This window comes from Glycine max, chromosome 14 (genome assembly GCF_000004515.6).
Source record: "Glycine max cultivar Williams 82 chromosome 14, Glycine_max_v4.0, whole genome shotgun sequence".
NCBI lineage: Eukaryota > Viridiplantae > Streptophyta > Magnoliopsida > Fabales > Fabaceae > Glycine > Glycine max.
This window is the reverse complement of record NC_038250.2, coordinates 8,177,477-8,194,297: the sequence shown is the minus strand read 5'-3', so window position 1 is coordinate 8,194,297 and position 16,821 is coordinate 8,177,477. Positions and strand designations below refer to the sequence as shown.

General features: G+C 32.6%; 2 protein-coding genes and 1 long non-coding RNA gene across 10 annotated transcripts; 1 reads left to right on the top strand and 2 right to left on the bottom strand.

The window, feature by feature from the left end:
• Window positions 1–7: 7 nt before the first annotated feature.
• Window positions 8–1,745, bottom strand: LOC100805484 (uncharacterized). The gene is made up of 3 exons (XM_003545302.5): window positions 1,064–1,745; window positions 892–965; window positions 8–634 (listed from the first exon to the last, which is right to left on the bottom strand). The coding sequence occupies exons 1-3, from the start codon at window positions 1,525–1,527 to the stop codon at window positions 84–86; spliced, it is 1,089 nt and encodes a 362-aa protein (XP_003545350.1). The 5' UTR covers window positions 1,528–1,745; the 3' UTR covers window positions 8–83.
• Window positions 1,746–6,114: 4,369 nt separating this feature from the next.
• Window positions 6,115–13,345, bottom strand: LOC100804944 (kinesin-like protein KIN-7N). The gene is made up of 18 exons (XM_003545301.5): window positions 13,161–13,345; window positions 12,988–13,077; window positions 11,970–12,088; window positions 11,564–11,677; window positions 11,378–11,459; window positions 11,210–11,277; window positions 11,034–11,111; window positions 10,805–10,947; window positions 10,602–10,704; window positions 10,433–10,513; window positions 9,698–9,766; window positions 9,568–9,627; window positions 9,286–9,429; window positions 8,825–9,121; window positions 8,238–8,330; window positions 7,936–8,094; window positions 7,574–7,840; window positions 6,115–6,652 (listed from the first exon to the last, which is right to left on the bottom strand). The coding sequence occupies exons 1-18, from the start codon at window positions 13,312–13,314 to the stop codon at window positions 6,299–6,301; spliced, it is 2,475 nt and encodes an 824-aa protein (XP_003545349.1). The 5' UTR covers window positions 13,315–13,345; the 3' UTR covers window positions 6,115–6,298.
• Window positions 13,346–13,715: 370 nt separating this feature from the next.
• LOC102668129 (uncharacterized) lies at window positions 13,716–16,365 on the top strand. Of its 8 annotated transcripts, none has more exons than XR_005888479.1 (6): window positions 13,729–13,925; window positions 14,008–14,109; window positions 14,448–14,596; window positions 15,211–15,627; window positions 15,717–15,779; window positions 16,293–16,365. It is a non-coding gene; the product is annotated as an uncharacterized lncRNA (long non-coding RNA). The 8 variants fall into 8 exon arrangements; XR_005888480.1 differs by having other exon boundaries at window positions 14,448–15,257; window positions 15,368–15,627; XR_005888473.1 differs by having other exon boundaries at window positions 14,448–15,434; window positions 15,526–15,627.
• The last annotated feature ends 456 nt before the right edge of the window (window positions 16,366–16,821 follow it).

The window sequence follows — 16,821 nt, the reverse complement described above, 5'->3', positions numbered from 1 at the left end:
ATCCAAATTCAAAATGAGGGGCTTTGGATCTTTCAGGATTCAAATTGAGTAAGGTTGCAACTTGCAAGACATTAAGATGAATTTTATCTATTTCGTGTGAAAGTTCCTATCATTTCTAACACAATCTCATTGTGGATGCTATCCAAAATTGCATCAGTGATCTCAACGCTGATGCCCTTCACGTGCGGTTCGAACCTTCTCCATTCCATGATTGAGTTCAAGTAATCCAAAGTGAGTAAGTAGGTGAGGTTTTCTCCATAGCCAACTTGTTGGCCCCATTTTTTTGTTCTCTGAGGAAGGACCTTTCCAATCTGTAGAGGCCCCATGAATTTTCTGTTACCTTTCTTTCTGTCGTCTTGTGTTGGAAGGGTTATGGCAATATCTTTCACACAATCAAACAGCATCTTCTTTATCCTATGCAACACCCTTTTGGATTTCAATATCTGGGAAACATCACTAGTCCCAGGAAAAAGCACTCCCAACTCCCTAGTACAACAATTCCCTTTATTTATTGACTGATCAAGTAAACTACTCCAGATTGCTGCTGATAACAGTGAGTCCTCTCTGATTTTCTTTGGTAGAATAACACCACCACTTCGTATTCTCTGTTGCATTCTCCTAACTTCCTCACTCACTGTTCCATCAGCAGAAGAATCTCACTCATACTACATCCTTAGAAAATCATGTTATTATATGATGTGAGACCATTACGTGTCCATGATTCTGGTTAATCTCCACGTGACAAGTAGACTCATTTTTCAATTTACGAGAAAGAGTTAATAAAATTTGGTTACATGTCATGGGAAAATTAGCTGAAATCATGGAGACATGGTGGTCCGGACCATACAATAATTTCCCAACCATGTTGAACATGTGTTGAAGAAAACTTACCATTTGGAGCTCTTCGTACAGGAATCTTCCTCAGTAATTCATGGCCACCTTCTATGAATCTCCGCCGCTTCCTTCTACAGTTAGTAAGAGCAACAAAACTAATTAATAATTTTCTCTATAAGGTAAAAAAAAAATTGAGGGTAATAAAATATTTAAGAATTTGAGTTCGTACCTCTGGGGTCCCATGTTGCATAAAGTGTGAGAATAAAACAAGTGCTGGTCTTTATGTGATAATATGGAGGGAACCTCTTCATCAATATCTTGGCATGAATTGAACATAGTAGAGAATCTATCTGATGAAAACTGAACAATATCATTGACCTGGCTAGGTTCAGGAGCACCTTCTTCATGTTTGGTTCTTTGGTCATGAAATTTGGTTAGACTATTTTTGCTTTCATTGTGGAAACCAAGCTTGTTATATATAGCTTTTAGAACTTGGCAAAATGGGAGTTGACCCTTTTTCCTTTTGTTTAAGCCAGATTTGGTTGATTTCTCTGTGTTGCTTGAATCTCCATCCAAACTCCACCCTTTTGAATACTCACTTTCTGAAAGGTAAACCCCTAGGAGGAAAGGTTCTTGCTCCTCATCGAGAAATTCTGCTAGTCTTTTTTGTGGTTTGGGTGTTGCTGAAGCCATTTCAGGTGACTATGCTGAAGGGTATGAAATTGTTATGGATTGGTAAGTACTAAGTAAGGAGTGTAGAAGACGTTGCAGTTAAAACGAGGATAGACAGTGCATATATTTTAGAGCAGCCATGTAAGGAAGCTTTGGCAGTTTTTGAGTTCTGAGGCTCTGGTACCACACAGATAGATAGGATACAAATTCTACGAGTAACAAAACACACGCATATCTTGAATTAAAATATAGTCACCAACGCGTCGAAAGTTTGTATTATTTACAAACAATCAATTACTGCATGTTGCATGTTGTATAAGATGAATTAAGTTTAGAGTTTAATTTCTATACGGCGATATAAAATTTTTTATACAATTAGTTTATTAGAGTATAACTTTAAAGTAATTATTATAAATAAATAAATTTATCATATATGATTATATGTGATTATCTTTTAATTGGATGATCATTTAAAAATCATTTACATTGTCCGTACATGAATAATATACTCTTTACGAGTTTGATTTATTGTTAATTATATTCAAACAAAGTATTTAGCTAAAAAAATCATTCTTAATGGTTTGGCTTGTGATTTTTTTTTCCTTATTTGCCTCCAGCATAGGAGTATGATCTACCCTCTTAATTGAAACTTTCTAGAAAAATTTAGTTGAAACTTTCACCGGTCTTATCCCCACCTAACCAAATTCATAAAGGTTTTACCATTTTTTCTATAACAAGTGCTTATCACAACTTTTTTATTTCTTCTTCTAATTCACTCATCCTTAATAATTTCTTATCTAATATTTTAATATTCTAATAATACATTCTTATTTCTATTACATTGAATTTACTATTTCATTGGTTTTTTTTATTGTCCAACATATTTTTCCATACAACATCGCAGGTCTTATTATTGTGGGATTTATTTTTCTTATACTTAGACGGTGCCTTTTGTCATAGATAATTATTATAATCATAATTAATGTTTTTAATTAGTTTATAATTTGTGCTAATTTATCTATGTTGGCACGCAAATTTTATAATGAAAATAAAAAAGTTATAGGATTCAGCATAAAAGTATCTAATATTGGTCTGAAGCTATATAAGTATGGCAGTCATTTTGAAGTTACAATGGATATATGTATCGATCTCATTTTTTTTTTCTACAATTGAGATAAGGCCAACGCTATATAAGTCGTTTAGAATATTTACAATGGAAATGATTTTTACACTATATTTTTACGAAGAAATATAATAATTGAGTATTAAACTATTAATAAAATAATGTGCTAACCACAATTTATACATCATGGATTAGTGATGGGGTCCATTTTGATTCCTAACAAAGTTACAATTTTTGTTTGAAAATTTATATATCTATATCTACAACAAAAATTATAAACTTGCAGATGAAAATTATGATTTTTTAAAGTAATAATAATATTAAGGAGAGATTAAAGTTAACTCACTAATCAATATAAAATAGTGTTAATAGTGCATAAGTTCTTGAATATGTTGCTTAAAGTTTTTTCTTAATTGTGTGATTAAAATAAAGTTGTTAGAAGACATAAAGTAACTTCGATAATTTTACATGTCACAAAGTGTTTTCTAATCATTCATTGTCATACGAACGATGTGCATGTTAGTTTAGCTGTTGGTCAATTTGTACAGTTAGGGTTGTTGAAATTTTATTTTCACTCTAACGTTAGACAATTAAGTAACATGGTCCACAGCAAATATGCACACCACTCTTTTCTGTTTTTGCAAAAGTGATTGGTTGGATTTAGCATCTTCCTTCTTAAATAAAAAACTAGCAGCTTGTTTACCATTGTTTGAAAAAGTGAACTTGGAAAAAGACATTATCATGTTTAGTAGAAGTTCTTTAACGACTTAAAATGTTATTATCTTAGTGTTTAAAAGTTTTATACTAAATTAAGTTTTTAAATATCTAAAATATTACTATATCCATCCTCATAATGTAACCCAAAAAAAAAATACATCCTTATAAAAGTTTAAAGTAGTGATTTGAAAAATATATTTAAAAGGCTAATTTAGTAATAATCTAAAAGACTTATATAGTCACATGTTAAAAATTTAAAAGATTATTTTGGTTATCAAAATTTTAGATAACTAATGTAATGAAGCATATATTTGGCTTTTATTTTTCCTAACTTGGGACTATATGTATTCTCTACCAGTGAGGCTAATTCAGTAATTCTTTCAGTGGAAATTTTCGTATATAATACTTAAACGATAAAATAACTTTTTAAGCATAAAATCAACTCTTATTAAGAGAACGTTTGCTTTTTTTAATATTTTATTTACTGTATAATTTATTTAAATAAAAAGAAAAAAAATCAATTCTGTAGGAATTGATTAGTTTGGTCTCACCACCATGAATTTAGAAGGGAACCAACCAGGCTATCAATCATTTACTTTCACTCATATTTCCTTCTATAACATTCATTTTCACATGGTTTTAATTTTTTGTTTAAGAAAGGTAAATAAAGTTTGATTACATTCATAAAAATACTAAGCATTAATTAAATATATTTTTAAATTTACTCAAAATAACATTTACAATCATAGTGTTTCTAAAAGAAATTATTTTGAAAATACAATTATATATCTTAAACACCTTCTAAGCAATACTCTTGCTTAAACAAACAAGCATCACATATTACTTGTCATAGATGTCTCTTGTTTGTAAATGAACTATAAACCATAAAGCATGTTTAATAAGTTAGTTTCATCTAAAGTGTTTGACTAAAATGAATAAAAAAAAATTGATGTATGAGTTTATATCATTATTTTTTGACATTTTTTCAAACGGAATTTAAAGTAGATCGATTTGAACTTATGGCCTGATTAATTGTTTCAAGTCATTATTTCTCAAATTCCATTTCATCACGGATAAAAAAAATAAATCATGGTCACCCAACTCCATGGCGTACACATAAAAAATATCCTCAACAAGTAAGATAAATACTCGTTTGGTGAAAATGAATTCAGAACAGAGCAGAGAATTTACCCATAAAATTTAATAGAAATATGTACAAATATGAATACTATAATATCCAATTCACCTCACATAAAAAGGTATGAGACATCACCTATTTATATTCTACCAAATATATAAGCCATTTCTTATATTTTCCTCTAATATTTTTTTATCTCCCTTTTATTTTATCCCTACCAAACATTCCCTTCATATTTTCCTCTTATTCCATTATTTTTCATCCCCTCTCTATTTCCGGTCAAACAAAGTTAGGGTGGTCCTGGAAGAGGAAGCCTATCATAGTGGAATATGAAAAATAGAAACAAGTACTCTCAAGTCTCAATAGCTTAACTGTTTGAGTATAGTTCTTGTTTAAGGAAAAAGTTGAAGAAGTACGAATGCATTTGGTTTGCTTAGAAGTGGAACCTTGACTAAAAAGCAATGTAATAATTATTTTATTTTATTGAAGCAATAAAATAATAAATAATATCAAATTATCAACTGCTGTTGGTTTGGAATAAATGGTATCAACTTTGGAGATGGATACAACCACTAATTTTGTACCATATATAATCCACTTGCAAATCCAAATCTAATCCAAAATCTTCTCCTTTTTACCATAATCTAACCCTTGTCTGTGACTTTGTGCTTGGTCAGGGGCAAGTGTACGTAACGAGGAGAAAGCTTACACATTTTGATGTGGGTTTTTCTGACTCGACTTTATTCGAAAACATATGGAAACATGAAAGCATATCCACCCATATCTACCTTGTCTCGTTAACGATTAGAGTCATGAAAAATTAGACAATTTTCATCACATCTTTGCAGAACCGTTTAATGTTATAGTTTAATTCTATAGGTTGTTATTGTAAAAAAATTTATGCTGTGTCAATTAATAAAAAAAAGTGGTATTGTCTAATTTTTTAAATTTATTTAGTGTTGAAGGTATTGCTTTCAAATTGGTTAGATTTTGATTTCTCTAAAGGTCATGTTACTTAAAGTTGAATTGATAACATTAAAATCACTACCGAATTTCGAGGACATGACCGTTGGATAAATCTGATTAAAATTACTACCGAATTCAATGTTAACAAATTGAATAATAAATCTTATTTACTAATTATAATCTTAATCAATTATATTGAATTGAAAAATTAACTTTTAATTTATGTCTTCAATTTGAAAATTAAACAATATTATTGATTTGACTAAAAAGAATCCACATCTAGTTTTTTTACTTTAGATATATTTGTTAGAATCAAAAGTGAAAATCATCGCTTCAACCTTGAACTTAGAAGTCGAAACCTTAATTAAAAATTCACCCTCAACAATGCATAACTTGGAATTACAAGGTTAACTGGGTAGTTAAAAGGAGAAAGATAAAAGGAAAAAATCATGATTTTGAATCTCTTCCCCTAACATTTTAACATAAAAACTAACATTAAAAAAAAGCAGGTATAACTTTTACGAAGCTATTTACTCTTCATCTTATCCATAAGTTATGGTATTATTCAGCATTCATATTTTTAAGATTTATTTTTCAAAGGAAAAATAGGTATTAGGGTGTGCGCACAACTAGACACAAAGTTTGCCATCGACATCACTAGCAGTTGCAGAAGAGAAATGAAAATCTTTTTTGTAGGTGTGCTATGATCAGTCCTTGCTAAATAGTGAAATAAGTACAAACTTGTATCCTGAGCAATTGAGTTTTGCCTAGAATAAAATAATTGTATAATAAATTTAATTTAATACATGAGCTACTGAAGACTCAAACATTCAAGATATACAACATATCTAGTCCTGAAACCCAAAAGATTTGGGTACCAAGATTGGAGTCTGGGCTCTCCAATTCTCAATTTTGGTTTTAAGATCACTATGGAAAGAAATGAGTGATTTCTGACGATTAGCAAAAGCTGCAGCAATCTGCTTAACTTCCCCTTCTAGATTTTTCCTTCTGTTCACTTCAGTATTTAAATCTTTCAAAGCATTTTCCTTTTGGCTGGAAACCATTGATAGTTTCTCTGATGATTCAGAGAACTTCTGCAGCAAAGAGTCTCTTTCGACCTTCAACAGTAGTAACTCCCTTTCTAGGTTTTCATATCTTTCATTTAAATCCTCCTTTGCAGTTTCACCTCCCAAATCAGAGCCCTTTGTCAAAAAAATTTAGTTTAGAATAATCAAGAACAGCCTACTATGCTTTGTCTCAAACTTTATGCTATAATGCAGTTCTATATTTTCACCTATGATGCCCTTTAGAAAACTGAATGCATAGATCTTGGCATAAACTAGTGCAAAACACCTTATAGACTTTCAATCTACAAGCGGCTTCCTTCAGCATGAGTTTTAATCTCAACTATTCAGCATTTTATTCTATTCAATGGCATCTGATTCTATAAAAAGCTAAAGAGAAATCAAAACAAATCTGTAACTCTACAAAGTGATTTTCCTGACTGTTTATTCCTACCCAATAGAAATTCCTCAGCTTTACCCACAATCAGTAAAGTTCACTTTGGAGGTACTGACAATTCATATGAATAGGACAAGCATGAAGCAAGTCGACTCTTATAGAGACCTACATGTAACATACAGGGAATGAACTCTTGTAATCTTTCTAGTTTTTTCAGAATTAGCTTTTAATCTCTCTAATAATTTTTTTAAAAAGGAAGCCAGACACCATTGCCATAATTTGAAGGTTATTATAAGGAAAATAACATACAATTATAAATTTGAAGGGTGTGTATATGTACTATTTGCAAACAAGGAGACAATGAGAAGAATCTCCATAAATAACATTTTATTTCTTACAATTCTTATGTTACACGCATATTCCTCAAGGAAGAAATGAGTCATCAAGAATTTCTATCTTTTTATAAAGAGGACAATCACGTGTAATGCTACTATATCTATAATTTCTTAATCATTTCTATCTTACAAGTGCAAGTTAAGGCTTCAGTTACTATTGTACTAAGGCAATGGAGTTCTGACAAAAGACATAAGCCCTAAAAATAAGACAAAGAATAAAAGTATGATTGATGATTTATATCTTGATATTTGTGAGCAGACAACTACCTTGGGTTCACAGCTGCACTTATGTTTCCACTCCTGTCCTTCTGTTATTGAGCTTTCGGATAACTCCAGTGATGTAATTATGTTATCAATCCTCTCACAAAACACTTTTTGTTGTTCATTGATTAGAGTACCGTTCCCAGTGGAAGACCTTTCACCACCCGTATTCACTGCAAAATGACCTTCCAAAGTTGCAAATAGATGATCTCCAATTTCACTCATGGTTGAAAGTATCTTCGCAGTTGATAATGTGCCATCCGATGCAAATCTCTGTTTAGAACGCATGAGAAAATTATTTTAGATTCTTGAAATGATCAAGGCAAATAAAGTTTGAAAGAAACTAATATATGGTGCACTCATTCAACCTGCATTACTGACAAAGCCTCCTCAAAGCTATCTTTGAAGTTTCCCACAGATTCAGATAACCTCAGAGGTAATTCATGAGTTAGTCGTGTTTCTTGTTGATGTTTTGGTGTCTCAACTAATAATTGCTTGCTTGATGGCACTTCTTCTGAATGATTTTGCTGGATTCACATACATTAACACAGAACCAAGCATAATACAGAAACAGGTTAGAAAAAGAGCTCAAACAGCAAATGCTAGTAATACATAACATCATTTCAGTTTCACAAATGTGATTGAGATAGGATATGTATCAGACACTGACCGCGAGTTCATTTATTCTTTCTTTAGCTAGTTCCAGTTGTTTCCTCAGATCTAGAACCTCTCGTTCATACTTCTCAATTTCACTTGTACAACCCTGACAAACATAAGTCAAATGAAAATAAGTAACAACAACAAAAAACGCAGCATATACTTCTTAATTAGAAAAATAAGGATATAAATATGAATTACTTAAAATCCACGGGCATAAACTGTTGTTATTAAAATTAGTGAACACTTGAACTACGAAAAAGGTTTACACAAAAATTCCAGTTTTCATTTAAAACCTTTAATACGTGATCATGATAAGGTGAGTCTATAATGGTTGGATACCATTTCGCAATAATAGTGAAATTAACAAGAATAGTTCAACAATAGAGGAAATGTTGCAAAATCCACAAACCAAATGATCTCTCTCCTGTCTTGTATCTTCGTTTGTGGAGGACAAACCTATGCATAGCACTACTCTTCCTTTAATCTTAACTTTGTCCCTTTGGGGGGAGAAGTGGATGGAAGCAAAAAAAAAAAAACGCAAGAGCAAGACATAAAAGAAAGTTCCTTTTGTAAAAAGATTAATAAATATGAACTCACAGCAGTTGCATCACTTGTCGGGAATGGCTGAACTTTTCGGTTGGTGGGAGGAGTAGTTTGAAGGGAATCAAGATCTGCAACATAACCGTTGTTCATTTTCACCCACATATCTTCATCAGCCACATTACCGAAAGCATCTGGAAGGGGGCTGTGATCTGGCAATGTTGAATACTTTGATCGCCTGGCTACAAAAGCACTGGGATCTACCTTAGGAGATTTGAAAATATCTCCTTGAGATATACTACTACTAATGTCACTGTACTCTTCCATAAATCCGCGTCTAAAAAATCCTGGTCCCTAGTGGAGAAAATGGTCAAAAAATATAAGGAAGAATTGGAAAAGTAAATCATGTTGACCAGCATAAAAAGGAAAACTGTGAATTGTTCAGTGGAACAAAAAATTCCATGCAAATTCATATTAACATAAGGATGTAACGATAATTTCAGGTAAATGAGGTGTACCTGACTGTCGTTTGTCCTACAATCTGAGAAAGATTTAGTAGTGCAAGAATTTTCAATTTTCATCCGTTGCTCCCTAATCCATTGATCACGTGATTTCCTCTCCTCTTGCAGTTCCATTTCAAGCTTCCCACGCTCCATTTCATACTGTACAGTGGAATATGAACATTGAACAGATAATTAATTAACACACAAAAAAAAATAGAGTTAATTTGAATGCTTTAGAATGAATTTTAATGGCTCTATCTCTGCACAGTGTATAGAAACTTGAAAGGTAAGGCCTACCTTGAGCAAATCATTCCTGAGTTTAAGAATCTCTTGCTCGAGCACCTCAGCATGGGATCCCTAAATAGAAATTTTTATAATGTAAGATTTTCTTTTTTGAATGTACAAATTATCATCAGGAGATGATTACCTGAAGCTTCTTACGTAGCTCCTCTATCTCTAATTGTTGCCGTTTTAACAAGGCTGCTTCCGTCAATATCTGTAAAATTCCAACTGTCAAGACACGGGCTTGGCCAAATATGGACTAGAAACAAGTACCAGCATGCAAATGGAAGCAAACCCTGCGCATATAGCTAGGTTGGAAGGAAATGAAGGTTTATTATTGTGAAAAACCTATGTTAACTATTCCCTGAGAAAAACAAGAAAAATGTTGAGAGAAGTTCAGGCTTCACCCAACTTCTTGTTCCTTCATTAAATTTAAATTCCTTTTGCCCTGTGTAAGCTCCGTAATATGATTCTCATTTTAAACATTCAAAGTCCAATATTTTTTCCTCCGATGGTTAGTTACATAGAATATTCACTCAAGTGAATCATCTGGCAACAGAACACTTTAGTCTGCTAATATCCTGATGGGCAAGTCTTACCAGTACGTATAAATTGTTTTAAAATTTCTTCAAACTAACTTTTTTTATCTTAAAGAATAATTTGCATGCTCTGTAAGATCTGCATGGTGGAAACTGATCATTGTGAAGTGTAAACATTTTGCAATTAATGGAACCTAAGCGGGACTACACATGCATCTACAAAACCTACACTAAGTTCATATTTTCCAAGCAATATGAAACATGTAGGGGGAGAAGATAAAATTAAATAGGGTAACAACATAGTAAACTTGAAGTTCACAAAAAATAAAAAATACTCGGACCTCATTCACTTGAACGCAATTTGTGATGCGCTTGGCTCTACTAGCAAACTGAAGAGTTCCCCTTGTTTCTTCAATGTGAATCTGAATGGATTGACGAATATTGGTATCAAAATATTAGCAATCTCCAAAGATGAAAAGAGCAACACAAAACCGAAATCACAGCCTCTACCTCTTCTGGTGCTATGGTGCAAATAATGGACGTTTTGGCATTACCACCAAGAGCAGGTTGGAGTATACGAGTTAATTTACTATCACGATACGGGATATGCCCCCTGCCATAAAAGTTAAAACAAAAAGGGTGGAACATTACCTTCTAAGTTCTAGAGCCATGAAACTGAAAATACTGCACATAATGCAGCGAGGAAAATATACCTTTGCTTTGAACCCTCACTTAGTTTGTTAATAACGTTTCCCAAAACCATCAAGCTCTTGTTAATATATTTTCCTTCTTTTAAACGTACTCCATCAGCTCCAGTCTTAGCAATCCTTTCGGAACCAGCTAGATCTACTAAATTCTAATTCCACAAACTCAACAATAAGCATGCAAATTACTTCTAAAAATTTCTTATACTTAATGAAGGTGTAATAAAAGTATACATACCAATACTGAAACTCGAACAACATCGTTAATTGAACAATCATTGGAAGAATTGGAATCCTTTCCTTTGCTTTCAATCACCTGCATATGTGATTATAGCATATGATTAAGGAGTAATTTTATGAGTAAAGGTATTCTGAGAAACATATATATCGCAAATTAAAAAGTTTAGGGGATACCATTCTAAATATTGTGTGCGATCTGCTACTCCTTACATTCATATTAGTCTCACCAAAGTGTCTGTTAACTGTAAATTGATAAAAGAACAATTTTCAACTTAAATATAGCATGCATGTACGTTCAGATTTCAAAGAAAATTTAAAGAATGTATCAGTAAAAACACAAACCTTCCCCTGCTTTAATGAGATTCAGCACTTGTTCAGCATTATTTACTATTTCCTCTTTCAGCCCTGCAACAAATACCCCACGCTGGCAAAAATAAAAATTAGCCCATTAATACTTTACATGTATTGTATACAGTATACACGCACATCAAATATAAAAAAAAGGAATTCATATAGCAGCTAGGCAACCTCCAAACTCTCATGAATTTGCAATTTCTGGTTTTCAACAACAAGAAGGTCATTAATTTCTTCGTTGTAGATCTCCATGTATGAAACTCGTATGAGAAACTCCCGATCAGACATCTGAGGCACCAAAACCAAACATCAACATTACATGAATAACCACCTATGAAGCATGGACACCTCTTTTGTTCAAAGTGTTAATGTGTCGAACACTTCTTATTAGATATCTAATCTAAAAATTACTTGCTTGACACTTGTTTGTGGGTGTATGTAGTGTCACCGTATCCTATATTTTAGACACTAGCCATGTCATAGTGTACGTGTGTGTCCGGTGTCCATGTCAGGTCTGCGCTTCATAGATAACCACAAACTCATAAAATAAAACAACCTCGTACCACAGCGATACACCTACCATCTCAATTGTTGCAAATATGTCTCTAACTGCGCGAGGAATCACTCCTGCGTCAGTTTCAGAGCCATTCATGGTGAAAGTCTTGCCACTACTGGTCTGCCCATACGCAAATGCAGTTCCTAAGCATAGCATATGACATAATCACAACAAATCAGCATTTATATTGAGAAATTACAAATAATAAATTCCAACACTGAGTGCAAGTTTGGATTCACATAAGATCATCCAAAATCACGTTGAAATACCAGTAATTTAAATAAATATTCTCACATTTAATCCGTTGGGAAATGGATTTTTGAGCTGAAACAATTGAATAGAAAATTTGGAAATGAGTTTTTACTTTTAGAATAAAAACATCTAAACGTAAATCAATTCACTTCAAAATTAATTTTAGGTTAAAATATTCACTTGATCCCTATAATTGTCCTTATTTTAAGTTTTAGTCCTTGTACAAGAAAACAATAAGATTTAGTCCCTACAGTTTTTTGTAACAATTTATTAGCACACTTTTATAGTGGTTTTACAACGTAGAACAAAATTTCAGTGAACACAGACTAAAACTTAAATTTTTATGCATGTGTAGAAACTAAAACTGTCATTATCTAGTTTTAATAACTCCGTGGTGAGAGGTCAGTTAATCATGTGTAGAAACTTATAAGTTTGCTCTCATGTCTTTACATCGTATTCCATCTTGTATTGCTGATCTTATAATGAATGAAATGATCTAAGTATCCTTCTATAAAAAATAAAATAAAAAACTAAAAATGATAATTTTCTCCTATAAAGACAAAAACTTGAAATAAAGAAGGACCAAATTAACAGTTTAACCTTAATTTTCTGACACTCAAAACATACGCCGCAAAAGCATACCATAAAATCAGAATATTCAGCATTGTTTAGTTAGTTACCACTTGAGCCAAGCTAAGACAGAGTGTTTAATTGATTATTAAAACTAAAACAATAAAAATAACAACAATTCATAGATGCGAGAAAACGAATGAGAATTGAAGTCGGATACCGTTGAAGCCGTTGAGCGCGGCGTGAATGATATCCTTGGCGAGGAGCTCGTAGACACTACCATTGCTGCTTCTTTCGTCGAATATGTGATCTGAAAGAGAGAGAAATCAATTAACGATGGAAAATCGAAGACTAATTTTTAAAATAAAGAGGCTAGAGAAATTGATGATGCACCGAAAGCGTAAGAAGAAGCGGAGAGTGGAGTGCCATGGATCTTGTGAAGAGAGATGCGGTTATCTTCGACCTTCCAGAAGGTTCCGACAGAGGAAGAGGAAGAGTCTTGGGAAACCTGAGGGCGAAGACGAACGGCGACGCAGATCTTCTCCATTTTTGCCTTCCTGATGGATAGAGCGGGCTCTGCTACGACCCTTTTCTCTTTTACTTCATTTGAATTTTTCAAATTGACGGAAATGCCCTCGCGGATCGCGGCCCAACCGCTGAATTTGAATTCTGGGCCTTCATAGTTCACACACGTGGGCCAACAAGGAGCGGGGTAGTTGAATATCCTCTTTTCTTTTTTTCATCCTTCATAATCAATAATTATTATAAAAGAAATAATTTCATTTAATGTCATTGGTCATTTTTACCCACTCAATAATAATTTTATATTTAAGATTTAATTTTTATTTTATTTGTAGTGATTTTTTAATTAATATTTTTTATTGATTTATTAACTTTAAGTAAATTGTCTATCAAAAAATTATATAAGTAGAGTGATTCTAGCATACATGGGTATGGGTATACAGGTAACTAGTCGATATAGGTCCGGTCATAGCTCTACCATCTTCAGAATCGCTCCGGTCAACTCTACTTCGATCCCATTCCCTCAAAGGACGAACCCTATGCGGAACTTCTTGGCTTTCGCTGAACCAATTGCAAGAAAGCGAAGGGCAATGACAACAACCTTCCTCGTGGCCTGACCAAGGATCTTCGTGCCAAGTGAGTCTATTCGCCTCCATAATCCACTAACTCCGGTTTGATCAAAAGCACATTTCCCAAGTGTATTGTTAATTTCTCTCAGGGTAACGTGCCTTTGATCTCTCAGTCTAGGGTGCACCAGTTGCATATGTTTATAGGTGAAGAGAATTCTGATACTTTATTAGAGGCTCTCTTGAGATATTCTGTAAGTAGACAAAAATATATGCTATAGTTTTTTTTTTCATTGTTGGTACTCTTGGGATAGAGATTTTGGGAAGTTTTTATTTATTTACTAAAAGCTAACTTAAAAAAATAATAATGATAGAAGTTGAACCATGTTCTACATGTTCATTGAAATGAGCCATATTTTTTTAAGTTCAAAGTACTATTCTTTATGTCATTTCATCACATCTAGGTGATTGGTGTCAGTCATCAATTTCCTTATGGATAGTAAGGAAATATTTGTAGACAAAAAAATGATAAATCTCTTTGATGCTTATCTAGTTTTGTTTGCTTCTGAATGATTTTTGTGTGTTGTGACAGATATGATATCACCTCGAATAATGAGATTCTTGCGGAGGACAAGCACAAGCCTATTTAAGATACTTTCGCTCATTGTTTACTTTTCCGTTTTGCTGATACTCAACGATGTCATTTTGTATAGTTGAGATTGATTTGTAGAATTTATGAAGGTTTGTTGTTTATCATTGGATCATCGAGTTTTATTTCGCTTCAAGCACTACGGTTTTAATTCTTTTACACTGGTTTTTTTACTATGTTCTTCACTTCTTCAGGAAATGTATTGAGTTTCATAAACTTGCAAGTTTTGATGTGCTTTTTTTGGTCTTCATGGGTTTATTTTTGGGACAAAACTTGGATACAATTATATAGTTTCTTAGGTGCTTTTTGGTATTTAGAATTGGAGTTTTAACTTGGTAATATGCATAATAAAGGTCTGCATTAAAGATTTACGCTCATTATTGAGGTGAAACTCCAACTCTAATTAAAGAATTGCACCAAAAAGTACATATGTAATTGTATCTAACTTTTCTCCTTATTTTTATTCTCACTTAATTGCTTTTATGCTCTACACCAGCCCTACTAACTATACATTAATTGTTGAAGAAATTCTTAGGTTCTAGGTATTTCTTTCACTAGATACCTAGTGTCAGCATGTATATTTTTGGATGCTTGTAAAGTAACAACTCATTGCAATAATGAAAGGGATATTCGGTCTCCTATTTTGATAAGATTTTAGATCTTTCTTATTCGTTCTTTAATTATGTGATCAGCACAATTGTTTCAGGTATCAAGAATTGGCTAAAAATTATAATGTGGAGAACATTGTTGGAGGTATTGCATTAGATCCGGAGTATTGGATTTTATATAATTGCTTTAATATTTAAATATCATAAGCAAACTTTATAAAATGAACAGTGGAAGTGCATATTTCATAATGACAGCTTCTACAATTTTTTTTTTGTTTGTGTGCTGGAAGGTGCCACTCATAATTCAATCAAGGTTGCTCAAGTATGTATCTACCTTGTTAGTACTTAGTAATACTCTGAATCTATAGTAGCTTTGATCAAATCAATTTACCCTTTACTTTCGCTTCTTGTAGTGGATGCTCCAAGTTCCTGGTGCAACAAGTTACATGGGTGGCATAGGAAAGGATAAGTTTGGGGAAGAGATGAAGAAGAACTCAAAGCTTGCTGGTGTAAATGTAGGTTTAATCTTATGATATATCTTCTCCTTTCATTGTCATGTGCTTCTGTGTGTTTAGAAATCTAACTTATTTATTCATCCATTAAGTTCACTATTATGAAGATGAAACTACACCTACTGGAACTTGTGTTGTATAGTTGGTGGTGAAAGGTAAGATGATCAAATTTTCGCCTATTTCTTTGTTTGTCTGTGTGTCTGTTTTTTTTACTAATTGAAGTTATTTTTATGTTGTTTCTAAATAAACTATATAACTTACATCTTTTGATTACTTTTATTATTCTCTTAATTACTTCAACCGTTAACATATAGCTATTAGGACTGGTGTAGAGCATAAAAGTAATTACGTGAAAATAAAAATAAAGAGAAAACTTAGATATAATTACATAGGTACTTTTTGGTGTAATTCTTCAATTAGAGATGGAGTTTTAGAGGTTTGTTAAATGTAGTCCTTTTGCTTTTAATTTTGTTCTACCTTCTACATCTTGTGGCTTCATTTTTGGCATAATCTTGAATCAAGATATTCCCCTGCATAAAAGGTTGTTGTAGCTCCTCTAATTTGAATTGTCGAGAGTTTAACAAAACATTTTTATTAAGTTGGCCATTGATTTGTTGGATGAGAAATTTGAGAATTTTGTTTTAATGATGAATGTGTGTGCCCTGCAGGTGGGAACAAAATCTCGATGCATCTTATTTACCACAAATGGTTTTTGGGGAAAGCACTTTAATTCTAAAACACTCGAGCAGTTGCACCAACATTCATTTTAATGCATTTGATGCTCTACGTGGCTGGAAATAGGAAGCATTGCCGCTAGTTGAAGTTCCTGCAGCAGCAACTAAATGGAAATTTAGAAGGTGATAACTATTGGCATGTGCACTTTCATGTTTACGTATAACTCAAAATCCTGTTAGTTTTGCTTAGATTCATTTGCTGTCTTTTCTTTCTAGGAAGAAATTTTTACTTGGTGGTTAGTGAAATCCCATAATGCATCTGAATGTAGATAAGATAACTAGCATTTAGATTTGAGGGGGCAATTTAATTAAAATAATAATAATTATTATTATTATTTGAGACTCTGTATCATGTAAATACAAATTATTTTGTTTGATTCCAAGCATATTAGTGCTCTCCTGATTAAGTAGGGATCCTTAGAATCTACTCCATTCATTAAGTAGATTATTATTTTAGGACTTG

Coding starts and splice junctions, on each gene's coding strand:
- LOC100804944 (XM_003545301.5), bottom strand. CDS start 13,314: ATGGAGAAGATCTGCGTCGCCGTTCGTCTTCGCCCTCAGGTTTCCCAA. Junction 11,112..11,209: donor CGCACACAATATTTAGAATG/GTATCCCCTAAA, acceptor TCACATATGCAG/GTGATTGAAAGCAAAGGAAA. Junction 9,628..9,697: donor AGCTACGTAAGAAGCTTCAG/GTAATCATCTCC, acceptor ATTTCTATTTAG/GGATCCCATGCTGAGGTGCT.
- LOC100805484 (XM_003545302.5), bottom strand. CDS start 1,527: ATGGCTTCAGCAACACCCAAACCACAAAAAAGACTAGCAGAATTTCTC. Junction 966..1,063: donor TGCAACATGGGACCCCAGAG/GTACGAACTCAA, acceptor TACTAACTGTAG/AAGGAAGCGGCGGAGATTCA. Junction 635..891: donor TGTACGAAGAGCTCCAAATG/GTAAGTTTTCTT, acceptor CTGATGGAACAG/TGAGTGAGGAAGTTAGGAGA.